The following is a 16,753-nucleotide window of genomic DNA, read 5'->3' as shown; positions in this document are numbered from 1 at the left end:
CTGTACTGCGGGACGACTTTATTGTAATGTATTTTGATGGAATGTGTATTTTTATAATATTGTACGCTTTTATGGCTCTTGGCTGTCGAATAAAGTACTTTTGACTGACTGACTACTCATGTCACCTTTATCCAGCCACCTGGATCAGGTTGGGACTGGTCAGTTTTAATCTCAGGGGAAAACTGCCTGAACAATGGAGGGACAGTTATCAGTTGTATAGCCAATTGGGTTTAACTAGTAATGATTGGATCCAATCAGAACCATCAGCTCTGCTACCATGTCTATTGACGCGCAAATCTGTTTCTCATAATTCTTACCAAGTGCATGCCAACAATTTGGACCAGGAGTGATGTAGTCATTACAACAGATTTTGGTACTCCCTGATTAGACTCGCCTCTAATTCTGATGATCTCAAATTGATAATAGGAGTGGTGGCAATCTCAGTAAGAATGAGAGACACGGGTCAAGATTTGAAAGAGTTTACATAAATAATTACTAAGCAACATACATGAACTTTATCATAAGAATGGTTGGCAATAAAGAATACAGCACATAGGTACAAAGAACTCAGTAAAGTTCAATGCCAAATCCAGCATAGATTCGCCTTGCAAAGTGGGGAATGTTTTTTTTATTACAGAGGAAAGGTACATCCTTTTATAGGGCTTCAGACAAAGGAATTCATACATTACTAAGCATGTAAGTGGTTCTGCACCAACGAGGAACAAGCAAGAAGAAACATTTTACTAAAGAATACATTTGAGTATTCTCTCATCAAGCTATTGCATTGAGTTCTCACAGTTTATTCATGCATTATAATTGACACATTGTATAAGGGAAACTTGGAGACACTTGAGATGTCCTTGATAAGGTACAGCGCGGTGGGAAGCCTCTGGGAACGTTCACCGTCTTCTAATGTGAACCTTGTAATTCTTTAGCTACAGCCAAGAAATAATAACAACAACATTGATTACGTGGAGTGGTACAGTGTCTTTTCAAAATGGAAGACAGTACATCTTCAGTAATGTTAGCGCATGTTCGATTTCAAGCAATTTTAGAAGCATAAAGAATAAACAACGTTCATACTCACAAACCGACATGTTTGTGGGTGTTAATAAACTCACAAGGCAAACCATGCGTTGTTCTGCTTACTCCCAGTCCCTTGCATGTGAGTTACACCTGCCTATTTGTACGTAATCATTGCGTGCAATTGTTTGTGTGTAAAAGGATTTTTTTCATCAGGTGTAAATACAGCAATTACCTTAGTGTATCTGCAGATTGCATTCAGAATTCCAGAATTAGTGCTTTAGTGATGTAATTTGACCTAATATTGACCAAAGTTACCGTACACCATAAAACTGTTTTCTACATGCCAGGAAATATTTGGAATATAAGGGCATTCTTTGGTGCTTGCTCATCTTATTTATTCGAAAGCAACGGCTGAAGAATTACTAGTTGATGCCCTCTCCTTTGTGGAGTCCCTCAGAATTCAGCTATTTTTGTAATCCTTTTTTAAATTTATGGTTATCTAAAGTTGGTTGGAAACACTGGGCCCGATTCACAGAACTAATCACAAAGAAATGGAGAGCAGAAATTAGCTTAAGATATGGTGGGATGGCATGGGAGCTGCAGGTCACAGAGTCAAGTTCCTGCCCCCACTCACATACCATCTCCAAGATGGCTGCTGGAGTGAAACGGTATCCAGCCCTCAAATCTTGGCTGGACATCCCAAATAGGTTTATCCTTTGTCTGAATATCCTCTCTACTCTCCTCCTTCTCCTCCTCAAGTAGTCTAGCCGCATGGCAAGGGTCAGAGCAACAAACACATTCAGCGACATGTTAGAAGATTTGTGTGTGTTTGCTCAGCTTTCATATGTGCTGCAGGGCTGGGATTGGCTGTTGGGATACAGTGTTTCAACTGGAGCATGGTGGGGGAGGGTAGGCACTTGGACAGGTATTTAGCATTGATGAAAATGATCATCAGGCCCAAATGCAGATATTCTGTCCGGAGGTGTAAATTCCGGCCCGGGTGCGGAGATTACGGTCCAAATGTGGGACTTCCGCTCTAGGTGCGGAAATTCCGTCCCGAGTGCGGACGTAAAGTTAGGAGTAGTAAGTGATTTCTGTAAAATACCAAAAATCGTAAGTGCCTTCTGTGAATACCAAAACTTGTAAGTGCCTTCTGTGGATACCGAAAGTCATAAAGTTAGGATTTTGTCTCAGATTAGTTCTGTTAATCGGGCCCTCTTATCCTAAGACTGGAGCTATTACAAGATAGGAGTACTAGGTTAGTCCTGGCTGTTGTAATGGAGGTCACATTCTGAAAAAGCTGATATACCTACCTCAGAACCCATATTCCCAACTTTGCATCAGTTTTAAAACGAACACTTAGGGCAATTTGTCTGCATCTGATGCCTTTTCCCGCCATGTGACCTCTGACACAGTGAGGGAGAGGTCAACCTGCCTTATGGTTGGCCTGTATGTCCACCTCCTCAGGGCAGTACAAATTATAAACACAACATTCAGCTGCTGGTAGCTGCACAGGCAGAACCATTTCACCTGTCTTTGGTAGAAGACTCTTGTTTCTGTTCTGCATGCTCCCTCCATATGTGGGGCACATTAGAGCATTAACTTGGTAGCGGATCCAGTAATTCAGGAAGTGGTCCCAAGCTCATTTTTTGTAGTACCAATAGGGCAAGAAGTCCTGCCCATTCAGGTCCTAGATCGTGATTTTAATACAATTCGAAGCAATTCCCTGTCGTGTTTTCTGAGGATCTGCAATTATTAATCCACTAATAAACACATGAATAAATAAATACACAAATAAAAAGTCTCATAGATTCTCTTTGTGAAGGACATGATAATCTCAAAATTATTAGATAATTTAAGCACACTGCTCAGGTTTAATAAACCATTTTAATTACATAAAACCTTTTTGTATAAAATAAAAAGGGGGTCATTTGTACAATACAATCAAAATTGCAAACAAATTGTGATTTTTCCAGTAAACGCGAGGATATTTGTGTGCTTTTTTCTGAACAAGATATGAGACATGCACTTCATTTTTAAGAATAGTTCTTGTCCTCCACCAGAATTGTATAAAAGCAGCATAGGGAAGAAGGTCTAATTGTATGCATCTGTGAAGTTACATCTTTTCCTTGTGGCTCAAGCTGTGGTGAAAATCATGAATAATGGCCCGACGAGCAGGGTTTTTCCTCTGGTGATTGTCTGGGGAAAGTATCTTTTTGTGGGTGTAACAGTGGGTGTTTTCCTTTCCCCATTTTTTACTCAGCATATAATTACTCTAGTTGTGATATACAGTAAAAACTACTTGTATCTACTATGTTAATGTTATTTTAATCTAGTTTTTTGTTTTTGTGCTGCACTGCATGCCATCTTCCATTGGCCTCATAATGCTTTCATAATGCTGATAGTTATGGGTTTAGTCCTTACGTCTTTTGCTGATGCAATCTTCCAGGACACTTTTAGCTAGATTGCCAAGTGAGGATTTGGTGGCAGGTGTCCTGTCAGCCACTGGAGGACATTGGGTAGCTGGGCATGTCCGCTGGACACAGCAATCCCCCTATGTTGAGATGAATGGTGCATTTTCAGGCATTTTTGTCACTTTATTTAAGTTACATTCAGGCCTGGGCCTCAGCGAGATGGAACTCAAGCGAGTAGAGCTCTGATAGCGTAGAGACTTACCCTCACTCATGTTTAGGATGTCCCCGGAGTACAAAGGCGAGAGTCTGTTTCTTGTAATGCAATGTCCAGTGAAAAAAACTGTTTACAAAGTAAAAAAATATCATTGTGTAAATTGGTGCTGAAGGAAAGGGCTAAAATGGGAGCACTGTACAAGAAAGTCTCCCAAACAGAATGATCTGGAGACAGTGGAGACAGGTCTTTCTCCAATTCCGTGGTTGGTCTTGTTACAAATTATGCCAACGAAGATGAAATTAAAAATTAATTGAGATTAGTTTTTTTGTGAAATGTACATTGGCGAGAACAGCCAAATCAGATGTTGGCACAAAGTTCACGTAACTAACAGAACAATTCATCTGATGGTCCTTATACGTCAATCTGAGATACTTCAAGAAATACACCGTGCGTGTCCCTTCGAAGAGGATGCAATGTAGTTTCCCTTCTGAGGTTTCATACCACATTTTCATGCCACTGGCATCAAACGTCTTGATAGGCAGTTCGCGGATTCTTACGACAGCATAGGATGAACAGCAGTAGGATGTTAATGAGTCCCATCAAGCTTGCTGCGAACGCCAAACCTGCTATTGTACCTGAAAGTATAAATACAATACAACTCAGGAAGTAGTTGTGTCTGACTTTTCAGCATGATCTTTGAGTAGATCTAGGTTATTGGGCAGTTAGGAAAAACAAATGAATAGTTTATCATATTATCTTTATAGAAACAAACGTCAAACTTTCTTAGTGCACGCCTGGCAACATTTCTCTTTGCAGAACTTTAAACGAACTGGTCCAACCAGAATCTTAAGCCAGCTATTATACTGTCATTCTTTCATGTCCTCTCTTTATCTCCTTGTAGCACCATGCTGTGCATTAATAAATAATAATCCATATTTGTAAAGCACAAACAAATCACCCCTTAAGGTTTCGAGGCACTGGGGGCCATCGGGGAGATTAAGTGAACTATTGCCCAGAATCACATGGTGATGAGCTGCTGCCAGGGATCGAACTGTGAGCCCCACGCTCCAGAGTTAGCCGCTCTGGACACTGCGCCACACCTCTCCCACTGCATTGCATTGATCTAAACATATCAGTGGAACAGTGCATGTGGAGGCAAGGTGTAAACTACTGTCTGTTACTATCATGTCTACATTTGACTTAATTCTAGCTGTGTTCTCAAACTTCTTGAAGTTAAGAGGAAAACAGGCAGATCAATAAAGATGTCTGGGTGCCCGGATGTCTGCACAGACGTCATTTTTGAGGTTCGAAGACAAATGTAAAGAAGAACTGATGTGCCTTATTTCTACGAAGGAGGCACTGGGAGCAACTGCGGAAGGGTCTAGCCCATCGCATCAGACAATTCTCCAGGTATACGTCAAAGCAAATGCTACCATTTAATACATCTTTTCATTGAAGACAATACAATAATGAACCAAATTCTAACTGCCTCAGAGATGAAATGTATATCAATCTATACAAAAAGTCACATGGGACTTATTCAGAACCAGAGTATTCACCCCAAGGTATGAAGGCTCTGCAATTTACTTAACCATATTCAGTACCAACTTAATTGAGAACTTAATGAACATTAAGTAATGAACAATCAGTAATGATTCATGAGTTAACAATAGATAGTGATCCATGATTAATCAATAAATAATGCGCTGGACAAACAGAATCTCCGTCATATATAAATTATATTCATACATATACAAACAAATATAGATTTTGGGCCCGATTCACAGAACTAATCTGAGACAAAATCCTAACTTTAAGACCATCAGTATTCACAGATGGCATTTATGATTTTTGGTTTTCACAGAAGGCCCTTACAACTCCTAACTTTACGTCCGCACTCGGGCCGGAATCTTCGTCTTCGGGACGGAATATCCACATTTGGGCCTTGTTAGAAATGGGGGTCTCTAGTTGGCAGAGGTAGGTACCTTTGACCAAATAGGGACCCTTGCTTCTAGTCAGGTTAAGGGGGTACGCTCCTAAAATAACCCCTGCTCACCCCCTTGGTAGCTTGGCACGAGCAGACAGGCTTATCTCAGAGGCAGTGTGTAAAGCATTTGTGAACACATACAGTAATCCAGTGACAACACTACAGATGAACACCACACAGGTTTTATATAAAAAATAAGTATTCTTTATATAAACTTATCACAAGACCACAAATGACAAAAATCCACAATACTGTACTTTAAAAATGGTAGAAATAGCTTAGTTCTCTTAGGATGGTAAATGCGACACTTTAAGTTCAATGTACCTTTGGATGCATAACGGGAAGGTGATGCGTCGGTTCCTTACACACAAGAACGGTGATGCGTCGGGTCCCTACTGATGCGTAGGGGATGCGTCGGTTCTTCTCGGCGTGGGGAGGTGATGCGTCAGTTTCTTACTGCGCTTCTGCGGCGATGCGGCCCGCGACGCCGTGATGCGATGAAGATCCGGTGCAATGAAACAAAATGGCGTCTTCTTCTTGATGCGACACGATGCGTGCATGCCCGACGGCCGTGCGGCGACTCAACTATTCTTCTGAGCCGCGACTGGCCCTGCGTGCGACACGCTTCTCCGGTGATGCGACGTCGTCTGATGCGACGGCGACACTCTTCTCCGGTGATGCGAGACGCTTCGGCGAGGTGATGCGACAGATGCAGCGGCGACACCCTTCTTCAGTGATGCGACGACAGCGGCTGCAGCGGCGACACGCTTCTCCGAGGATGCGACGGCGTCTGATGTGATGGTGACACTCTTCTCCGTAGATGCGGGGCGCTTCTGCGATGCGAAGCGAAGCGGCGACACCCTTCTTCAGTGATGCAACGACAGCGGCTGCGGCGGCGACACGCTTCTTCTTCGTGAGTCGCGCTTCCAGCTCCTTGCGACACGCAGTCCCTCAGAAGGCCCAACACAACAGCAGGCACTTCAAAAGAACTCTTGGGGAGCTGGTGGGTGAAGTCTGTTGTCCCTGAGACTTCAGCAGGAGGCAAGCTCTATCTCAAGCCCTTGGAGATCCTTCACAAGTTGATTTGAAAGTAGCACAAAGACCTTTCTCCTTTCTTTGGCAGTCAGGCAACCACTGCAGGGCAATCCCCCAAACAGCACTCAGCTAGGGATAGTCTCTTCCTCAGTTTCTCTGGTTCCTCTCCTCAGCAAAGGTTCTTCTTGTTTCCCAAAGTGATCTAAAGGTCTGGGGTCTGGTTCCCCCCTTTTATATTAATTTTCTCTTTGTTTTCTGAAGGCAGAGAGGCCTTTGCCTAGTCCAAACCAGTTCTGGTCAGTCCTGGAGCACTTTGTTGACAAGACTCCTTCTTTCCTTTCATAGTGTAGGCCAGGGATATCAGACGCACCACAGGAGGTGGAGCCAGCATTGTGGAGGGAAGGCACAGCCCCATTCAGGTCCCAGGTGCAACTCCTTCCACCCATCTACATGCAGATCTCTCTATTTATCCCTGTGCTGACTCACCCTATCTCCTGGAATCCCCCAGCCCCTGTCACTCAAACTCCAGACAAGGAATACACAACCTAGCAGAGGCAGGCTTGGATGGTTAGGCAAGAAAATACCTACTATCTAAAAGTGGTATTTTCAAACACAGAATGTTAAAACCAACTTCACTAAACAATGTATTTTATCATTCTGAGTTCAAGCATACTAAACTCGATTTTCTACCTAGTTCCCTCAGTCAGTTAGGATTATAAGATGTTATAATCAAACTGCCCAGTCTGGCCTATGAGGAACAGGTAGCCTTGCAATAGTGAAAAACGAAAATGGCTGTAATTCCCTATTAGGATATGCCACACACACCAGGACATGTCCTACCTTATACTTACAATGCACCCTGCCCTTGGCCTACCATAGGGGTGTCTGATATGAAGAACCCAACCAGCAGTTACAAACGCAACACTTGGAGGGGTGTTATGCTGTGCCCAGGGCTTTCCTAAACAGAAGAGTCTTGAGTTGTTTCCTGAAAGGGAGGAGTGTGGGTTTCATGCGGAGATTTTCGGGCATACGGTTCCATAGTTGTTGACATCAGGGGGGATCGCAAAGGGACACAAAGCTGTGGCTGGATCTGGTGAGTTTGCTTGTACAATGTACATCTCCATTAAACACCTCAGTGCTATGGTGCGAGCAATCACTTGTAAGGGTACCCAAGCCAGGTCACATGTGCTTCATCTGTGGATGCAAAGTACAGGAGAACCAACCCTTGTGTTGCACTACATCTTATACTAGGTTAATTACATATCCTGTTGCAACCTCTGTGTTCCAGGTGATGATGACGATGGACTTTCCACCAATGTTGGGCAACGGGCAATCAAAGGGGAAAATCGCCTGCTCCTGCAGGCAGTAATGTTGGCTGCAAGTACTGCGCAAGAGGAGGAGGAGGAGGAAATACCTGAGGCGGCGGAAGGATTTGACGATGATGGCGACTATCTGTTCATCCTCTCAGAGGATGATGATTCTGATGCCATGGACAGAATCTCACATCGTTCAAATTTTGCAAGGCCTCACACCCTCCGCTCAGCAAAGTGCCTCAGCCTCCTCCAAAATGAAAGACTGCCTGTCCCCAGCATATAGCTAACTAGCCACAGCTCACACGCACCCCAACACAGACATCACTCCCTCACATCCAGGAGAGACGTGGTGGTTCCCCTACACACACCTCCCTATACAGTGTATCACAGGCATTCTCTCAACCATCTGAAGGAAGTACCACCCCTTTGTGGTGTAGGCATCCTCTAGGCACCATTCTCCTGTCAACAGGCTTCCACCTGCCACATTCCCACCTGCTTTTGAATCTGATGGTTTTATCCATGGCCGAACCCTGCGGACAGGGCCTGCATCTGGTCATGGTGGACAGTGGGAGCAACACTTACCCTACTGTTTCACTCACTGGAGTTAGAATAGTAATTATTACCCCTATACTATACAACACTTACCTTAAATGCGATGTAATGGTATGCATTGTAAAGGTAGTTTCTGAAAATGCTATGTAATGGCATGCGATGTAAAATAATGCATTGTAAAGGATGTTGCGATGTAAAACTGCGTTGTAAAGGCATGCGTTGTAAATGTTTGCATTGTAACGTCATACATTCCTTCCAACAGCGGGCAGATGTTAGGAAGGATATCCATGCCGTAGGGGCTACCCTGTCAGACATGTCTGAGGCCCTGCAGGACATGCGCCAAATCCCTCAGGTGGTGGACAGACTGACCCATGTTTTGGATAGGATGGATAGATCTTGGCAAGGCATGTCCAAGAATATCAGAGACATGATATCCATCCAAAGGGAAGAAAGTTCATGAAGTTGGCCATGAAGATGATGGTGGGTATGATGAAAGTGATCCAAAATCTTCCATCACGGTCAACGCAGGGAAGGGAGCTATCACATCTGCCTGCAGCATATCACACTCACACACCTGTACCACAAACTGTACAGGACCTCAGCAAGGGTACACAACCGCCACCGCCCCCTGAACAGGCTCTCCCACCACCTGCACATCCACCATCACCCTCTAAACAGGCACTCCCCCAACCCACACATTCACCACCACCCCAGGAATAGGCACTCCCCCAATCTGCATATCCACCACCACCCCCTGAACAGGCACTCCCCCAACCCGCACATCCACCACCACCCCCTGAACAGGCACCACCAATACTTGCACAACCAGCCCCTGTCCTCGCACAAACACCAACTGTACAGACACCATCCGCCCCTGCACATGAACTTCACCCTGTACAGGCCCATGCACCACATCCACCTGCACCTCGGCGACAACCCAGACATAATCCTTCACAGCGATCCTCACCTCCAAATTTGCGAAGTCGAAAGCATGATCCCCATTGATCACATCCAAACCTTTTTGACCAGTGTGAATATGTGTAAATAAAAAAAAATCTCATCACAAGTCAAGACTATGTTGTGTATTATATCTTGATAGGCAACTGTTTTCCAATTGTGGTGGCCTAGAGATGTGAGGATGTATGTGTGTGCATGACACATGTACAAGTGTAACCCCATCATTGCACAAGCTCTCATGTGCAGAGCAGATGACTCCCAAAATATATGTCCATATATGTACAAGACATGCACAATGAAGTTAAACAAGATAGAGACAGTATGATTCAAAATAAAGTTTTATATAAAAAAAAGTTGGGGATTAGAAAAAAAACAACAGTCCGTTTGATAGGAGAAAGGAAAACAAATGACGTTCTTACTACAGAAGGATAAGGGAACTTTGATTGGGGTGGGGCAATATAAATATAACACATTTGGGAGCGTCCGGGGAACCAGTCTATGTACAATGAGCAAAGTAAACAATTTTCAAAATTAGAAAAATCTGTCAGACAGATCAAGTGTCCTTCAGGTCATCCTGTATTTGTACAATGTCCAGATCCTCTGAGTCTGATGCAGGCTCCTGGCTGGCCGGTGCAGGACCAGGCACCACACGGGATTGGGACACATGAGGAGAAGGGGGTGAAAAAGTGTGGCACAACGGACAGGGGGAGACATTGGCAGTGGTGTGGGAGGGGGTTTGGGAATGGACAGATAACATGGCTGCAGTCAGGGAATTGACACTCGGAGAAAGGGTGGCCAGAGCTCTCGAGTGAGGGTGGCCAGAGCTCTTGAATTTTCCTCTTGCATAATGCGGAGTTCGGTACATATCTGCAGCTTGATGTGACAGGCCATGTCTTGCTGACCCTCACATGTCCTAATCAAGTCCGATGGTACAGCCACAGCTGTAACAAGATGGGGAGGGGTTTGGAAGTCAATGTTGGTGTCTGCCTGGCAGCCACGATGAGGGGGACTGGTTGCAGAGGATGCCGCTGGAGGCCCCGATGAAATGGGGGCCTCTAGAGATAGGGAGGGGCTGATGGCAGGCCCAGGTTGTGCAGTGGCCTGCCCCGGGGACACCTCGCCAAAAGTAAGTGGTGAATGGTCCAGGGCAGAGTCGATATCCCACCCCTGGCCAGAGGTGTCCAGTTCTTTCCCCCCTCTTTCAATGTCCTCAGCCTCCACCCGAACCGTAGCACCAGAGGTGTCTTCCTTCTCAGTCCGGGTGGGAGCAATCCCCCTGCCTCCTGATGCATCCTCTTCTTCCTCACTTGTGGACTGAGGTCGTGGCCGCCAGCCCACCAAAGATGTCTTGCTCTGAACCGGGTCCTGCTGTTGGTCCTTTTGGCCAGCTAAGCCCACTGAAATGTAAGACAAATCATGATGTGGTGGCTGTACACGTCAGAACAACACACATACCTATATGAGCCAAGGGTAGACTTTGTTCTCCTCTGATCACACTATACAGTTGTCAGTGATTAGGAGCTTAAATTAGGTGTATGTTCACTGTCATCTCTAACTCGGAGCGAAGCTGGCATAGTGCCAATACGCAGAGTTCCACAGTTGTAAAAAACTCCGCTCCCCTCCCCTCCCTAACAAAAGAATTTGAATAAGAATTAAAGAAGAAAAAATACACTTACCTCTACTGTGGTGTCGCTAGGCTGCCCTCCTCTTCCTCACCGTGTTCTGTCTCCTTCAAACTCCTACGTTGGGCGTCCATCAGGCGAGAACTGCGCTTGCGTGCACACGTGCGCATGCGCAGTTCTCGCAAGACCTATGTCCAACGTAGGGGTTTGCAGGAGATAGACCACGGCGAGGAAGAGAAGGGCAGCCCAGAGACGCCACAGTAGGGTAAATTGTTTTTTTTCTTCTTTAATTATTATTCAAATTGTTTTTCAAGAGGGGGAGGCAGGGAGCCTATTTTTAGCAGGTGGGGGGCTGGCTGATTCCGCTCCGCTGAAGAGTCGTAGTTTTGCCTAAACTCCGCGATCTCAGGAGAGCGCGTAGTAGGCAAAGCTCTGCACACTCCACTGGCAGAGCGGAGTTCTCTGCCCGCCCTTAGTCATCTCCTGCTTTGAGTCGGACATGGACATCTCACTAAAATTTTGGTGGTTTACACATCTGTACTGATCAATCCTCAACATTCTTGTGATATGTGTGTCCTGTCACTGCTACATGGCAGTTTCCAAATCCAGTCTTCAAAATGAGATCAGAGAGAGTCCAGATGTTAATGGAATGGGCCTGTGATATGGTGTCTTTGCACTTTTACTTCCGGACAAATGTCATCTGCTGTATATCTTTGTATGAGACAACACAAATGCCGATTGGGGGTCACACATCCATATAGGGTCTGGGCTCTTATGTTTGGTAAGTTGTGAGTCTAACCTTTTGATATTCCCTCACAAATTTCTGTACCAATGCACTTGTGCGGCTCAATTTCCCAGTTGTCATCTTAAAACTACCACTCCCAGAATGCACTCTGGCCTGTACAGTCAAAGTGCTACAGTGAGCCTTTTGCTTCATGGTAACTGCTGCAAAGACACAGAATAGGTAAATGGGGGCATGGGACACATGATGGTACAGCTCTGTCTTCACTCACATCATACTTCCAGACACATATTGCATACAATGCATTTTCCAGGTCTCTGCTGCTCATGCTCCTCCAGCTTAGCATGGAGGGTCGGCCAAGCTGCATGCCGGACCCTCCTGTACATTGGCGAGAGGTTGGGATGATGCACATGGTGCTGTGAAGACTGGCTGAGTAGCTCCTCGGCCTTGTGCTGGGGCCAGCGTTTTAGGTCCTCCCAGCGTTTGCGGCATGCCCTGGCCTTCCTGGTGTATACGACCATTGAACTGCAGCGCTCACCAATGTTGGACCATAGTGTGGCCTGCTGCATTGCTCAGCTGGTCCTCCAGCCTCCCATAAAGCTGAGGATATTTGCTTAGCACCCCCAGCTAAGATGTCTAATTCCCTTTCTGTGAAAGGGGGTGCTTTCTCCTCATAACCCTCAGCAATTTTGGGTGAAATAAGGTTGAAATGAGCAGCAGGATGGCAGAGGATCTGATCTGTGAGAGTGGATGACTCAGAATGAACAAAAAATGGCCGAGAACAACTTCCTGTGATGTATTTCCTGTCTATCACTTCCTGTATGTCATTTCCTGTATGTAAGAATTTGTTCTGGTCCGTTTTCGGAGCTTCGGGCCTAAATACGTACTCTCTGATTGCGGAGCATAGGTTTCAAAGTGGAGACTAGGGTCCACATACGAGGCGTACGCTCCGCAATCGGATATTACGCCGGTGTGCCGGAAGTTGCGAAAACGGACCGGAACCCATTCTTACATACAAATGACATACAGGAAGTGTTAGACAGGAAATACATCACAGGAAGTATTTGACAGCCATTTTGTGTTCAATTTGATTCATCCATCATCACAGATCAAATCCTCTGCTATCCTATTGTTCTGTATCGTGGGAACATGAAATGACAGTGTAAGAGAAATTCATATACATGCAACAAAAGGTAGAAAAGACCATTTAATGAGATTTTGGCTGGGACAAGGGTGGGTGCTGGCACAACATCACGCCCCAGTTTAGTTTTCTCCTCCTTTGCATTATGGCACATGTAGTCTATATTTAGTGCTCCACACATGAGTTGTCTGTTGTGTTATGGATAATTGGGTGGAAGCAGTGCTGTGTATCCCAGTCACATAGTGCCAGATTCACCCAGAACATCGTCACTCACTATGGGGGAGTCAAATCTGTTGGGGGCAAAAACTTTGACGATGCAATAGTTAGGCCCTTTTGTGATTCTGACACCCATTCTCATAAGGTCCAGGAAGGTCTCTCAGAACATATACATCTTTTCCTCTGAGTCAATAGATTTCTTAGGGACATCCACTACACTGATTGCTGACATGGGCACATGACCTGATGCAGGTCAATCTTTGAACTCCTGTCAACAGCTGTGGTTTACATGCAGTTGGTGTGGTTTGCAAAGTAGTCTCAGGATAGAATTTTTGGACTGAGTCATGATTATCCAACTTTCATCATTGACAACAGACTGCAAACCACATTTTGTCCATGACACAACAGGTTGCTCATGTGAAAAACGTGGAAACCAGCTGATCACAGACTTGAATACCCTGACCTCTGTTATGTGCAATGGCCTGCTTTCCTGGATTCAGAGCTAGCCGAGGTACAAGAGGTATGTGTAAGCCATGCGTTAAAGCTATAGTGTGAAAACACAACAGGCCAATATGATCTTGCACACAACTTCAGGGGTGTACATCAGCACACCCTCTGTACGGTCAAGACATCTGAATCGTGACTTAAACAGACCAAAAGCGCGCTCTATGATGGCTCCAGTTCGTATGTGTGTGCTATTGTACCTCGCTGAGGTACAGTGGTTGGATGTCTGTAAGGTGTGAGGAGTTGTGGGGAGAGTGCATACCCAGCATCGTCTGAGGAGGGAAGAAAGGGCAATTGGTTACATTTCCCTCTTTAATTTACACAGAACATGATCTATACTTTAGTACATGAAGTGTCTGTTGAAACCGTGTGTGTCGCTTGATGATTCTAATTGTACAATGGTTGTTAATGTAAGGTGGCATTCATACATTTCATTTACAGATATCCCTCATTTTTAGTGCTTGGTACTTACCCAGTAGCCACATGTTGCCAAATTCTCCCGCAGCCATCCGCCAGGCAAGAGGTGACATGCGGAATACAAAGCTGTCATGGGTACTGCCTGGAAACACTGCATGCACATCAATGAATCTCCCACTGGCATCACAGACAGCCTGCACATTGATGGAATGCCATTGGTGTCTGTTGCAGAAGATGTGTGCAATGCGGCGGGTTGGCTGAAGGGCCACATGGGCACAATCCATTTCACCCAACACACGTGGGAAGCGAGAAATGGGACAGAAATCTCTAGCTGCCCTTTGTCTCATGTCCAGTGTATGCGGCATTCGTATGTGGAAGTGGCCTCTTGAATTGATGTAGCTCAGTAACTGATCTAAGAACCGCGACTGGCTTGCCTGAGAGATGCCCACAAGATCACTGGAGACCCTTTGGAATGACCCCGTTGCAAAGAAATGGAGAGCAGAAAGTATCTTGAGATATGCTGGGATGGCATGGGAGCTGCAGATCACAGAGTCAAGTTCCTTCTCCCACTCACATACCATCTCCATGACATCTGGAGGGAAACGGTATCTGGCCCTGACACCTTAGTAGGTTTATCCTCTGTCTGAATATCCTCTCTACTCTACTCCTCCTTCTCCTCCTCAAGCCTTCTTGTCGCATGGCAAGGGGCAGAGCAATAAACACATTCAGCTACATGGTGGAAGATGTGTGTGTGTTTGCTCAGTTTGCATATGTGCTGCAGGGCTGGGATTGGCTGTTGGGCTGCAGTGTTTCAGCTGGAGCATGGTGGGAGATGGTAGGCACTTGGACAGGTGTTTAGCATTGATGAAAATGATCATCAGGCCCAAATGTAGATATTCCAGCCCGGAGGCAGAAATTCTGGCCCGGGTGCGGAGATTCCGGCCCAAATGCGGGACTTCCGCCCCGGGTGCGGAAATTCCAGCTTGAGTGCGGACTTAAAGTTAGGAGTCATAAGTGATTTCTGTGAATACCAAAAATCGTAAGTGCCTTCTGTGAATACCAAAAATCGTAAGTGCCTTCTGTGAATACCAAAAGTTATAAAGTTAGGATTTAGTCTCGGATTAGTTCTGTGAATCGGGCCCTTTGTGTGCAAAAGTGATTCAGTAGTGCAGACAACACAGTGCTCACATAGTAAAAGCATAAACAACAGTATATTCCCCAGTGGTTGTATACACTTTCAGGTCCTTAAGTATTTAGGTTAGCTTTCATAAAGTTAGCAAGCCCTCTCTGTTGATTACAGGTGTCAAACATTTGGGGGGGGGGCTCCACTGCCTGAGGGTGGTGGTAACCACACAATCGTAGACTCACCACCAGTGTGCACTGTGGTAAGGTAACTCACATCTATTCAAACATGCAAATGAGCATCAAATAAAATTCTACTTGAGCCTGCAGACCACATTCTTCGCAAAACCGTCCCTAGTGCCTGCATAACTCATGAGAGGCTACTCATTATCACCCAAATCCTATATACGTGTAAAGGCAAGGCCGCACCAAAAACGATTGGCTTACGTATTCCAGAGGGTACTCAAGGAACTGCCGATAATCCACAGGTGCTTACAAGTCGCTGTGTCTGCAATTCTATATAAAATAATCATGTGAGAACAATCTCACAAATAACTGTGCCTCAACTTCACAGATAAACCAAAAAGTCAAGCATCCAAAGTAAATGCAGGCTGCATGTCATTCAACCAACATATCAGCAGGAGACCTCCGTACTCCTTGCTGCAAATGCACCGCTTGCGTCTCAGATGCGTAATGAAGATGCAGCAGACGTTGTCCCATTACCTATGTTCCTCTCAATCTGGATACTAGAACTCTACTCAACGGGAGCCATCTTGGGGGTCTGTGTCAGCGTAACACAAATGTCAGAATGCGCTGCACCAATTCTAGTAAAGCTAGCACCCGGTTAGGAGGAACAAGAAACCCATGGGAGCAACTGCCCCGCAACAACTAACAAGATGTTATTCTCCAAAGCAGCCAACTATATAGTGCTAACCTCTGTACCAAAAATGCTTACTTGAAAAAATGATTGACCAACAGTGTCTATGGTGGCTGAACCTGGATCCCCATCAATGTGGCAATCTCAGTCAAAAGCAGTCAATTAGTAATGGTAACTTTGCGAATAATCGCAAACATCTAGTTACACATGTTGCTGATATGCCTAAATACTAACAGAAATTATCCCAAGCATCAGTTAGACATGTTGTAGGAGTGTCCTAAATAATATTTGAGCCAATATGAGTCCTGTTCTTCGATGTACATTAACACGAGATGTATCATGATATGTACATTTGTACACCAAAATTGCACCAGGGACTGTCGTTGCATGTCATTAGTGCCGTTAAGTCCCTTCTTGGTACTGTCCAAGAGGTTCATCCATTTGCATCCTGTGATATTCAGTAGTTTTGAGATATCACCTCCCCTACTTGATAAGGAGATCACCTTTATCACCTGCCAATATATGTCTTCCTTGGTTTGGCCTTGTTCCATGAAATGTCGTACCAAAGGGGCACCTTCCGTCTGGAATCTTATATGGCGTCTATGTAGTGCGAT

General features: G+C 45.2%; 1 protein-coding gene across 3 annotated transcripts in view; it reads right to left on the bottom strand.

The window, feature by feature from the left end:
• Nucleotides 1-463: 463 nt before the first annotated feature.
• The window catches only part of ACP3 (acid phosphatase 3), a 319,800-nt gene continuing 303,510 nt past the window's right edge, over nt 464-16,753 (bottom strand). Inside the window, exon 11 of one of the 3 annotated variants that reach the window (XM_085630668.1) lies at nt 464-935. In XM_085630668.1, the coding sequence (XP_085486794.1) occupies nt 910-935 (26 nt within the window). In that variant the 3' untranslated portion in view covers nt 464-909. Of the gene's footprint in view, nt 936-2,894; nt 4,290-9,818; nt 10,896-16,753 lie in introns of those variants that run through there. The other 2 variants (XM_085630667.1, XM_085630666.1) reach the window with 2 other exon arrangements.

Source organism: Triturus cristatus, chromosome 10, assembly GCF_964204655.1.
Source record: "Triturus cristatus chromosome 10, aTriCri1.1, whole genome shotgun sequence".
Lineage (NCBI taxonomy): Eukaryota > Metazoa > Chordata > Amphibia > Caudata > Salamandridae > Triturus > Triturus cristatus.
Note: the sequence above shows the minus strand (reverse complement) of the source record. Positions and strands in the feature narration are given on the sequence as shown.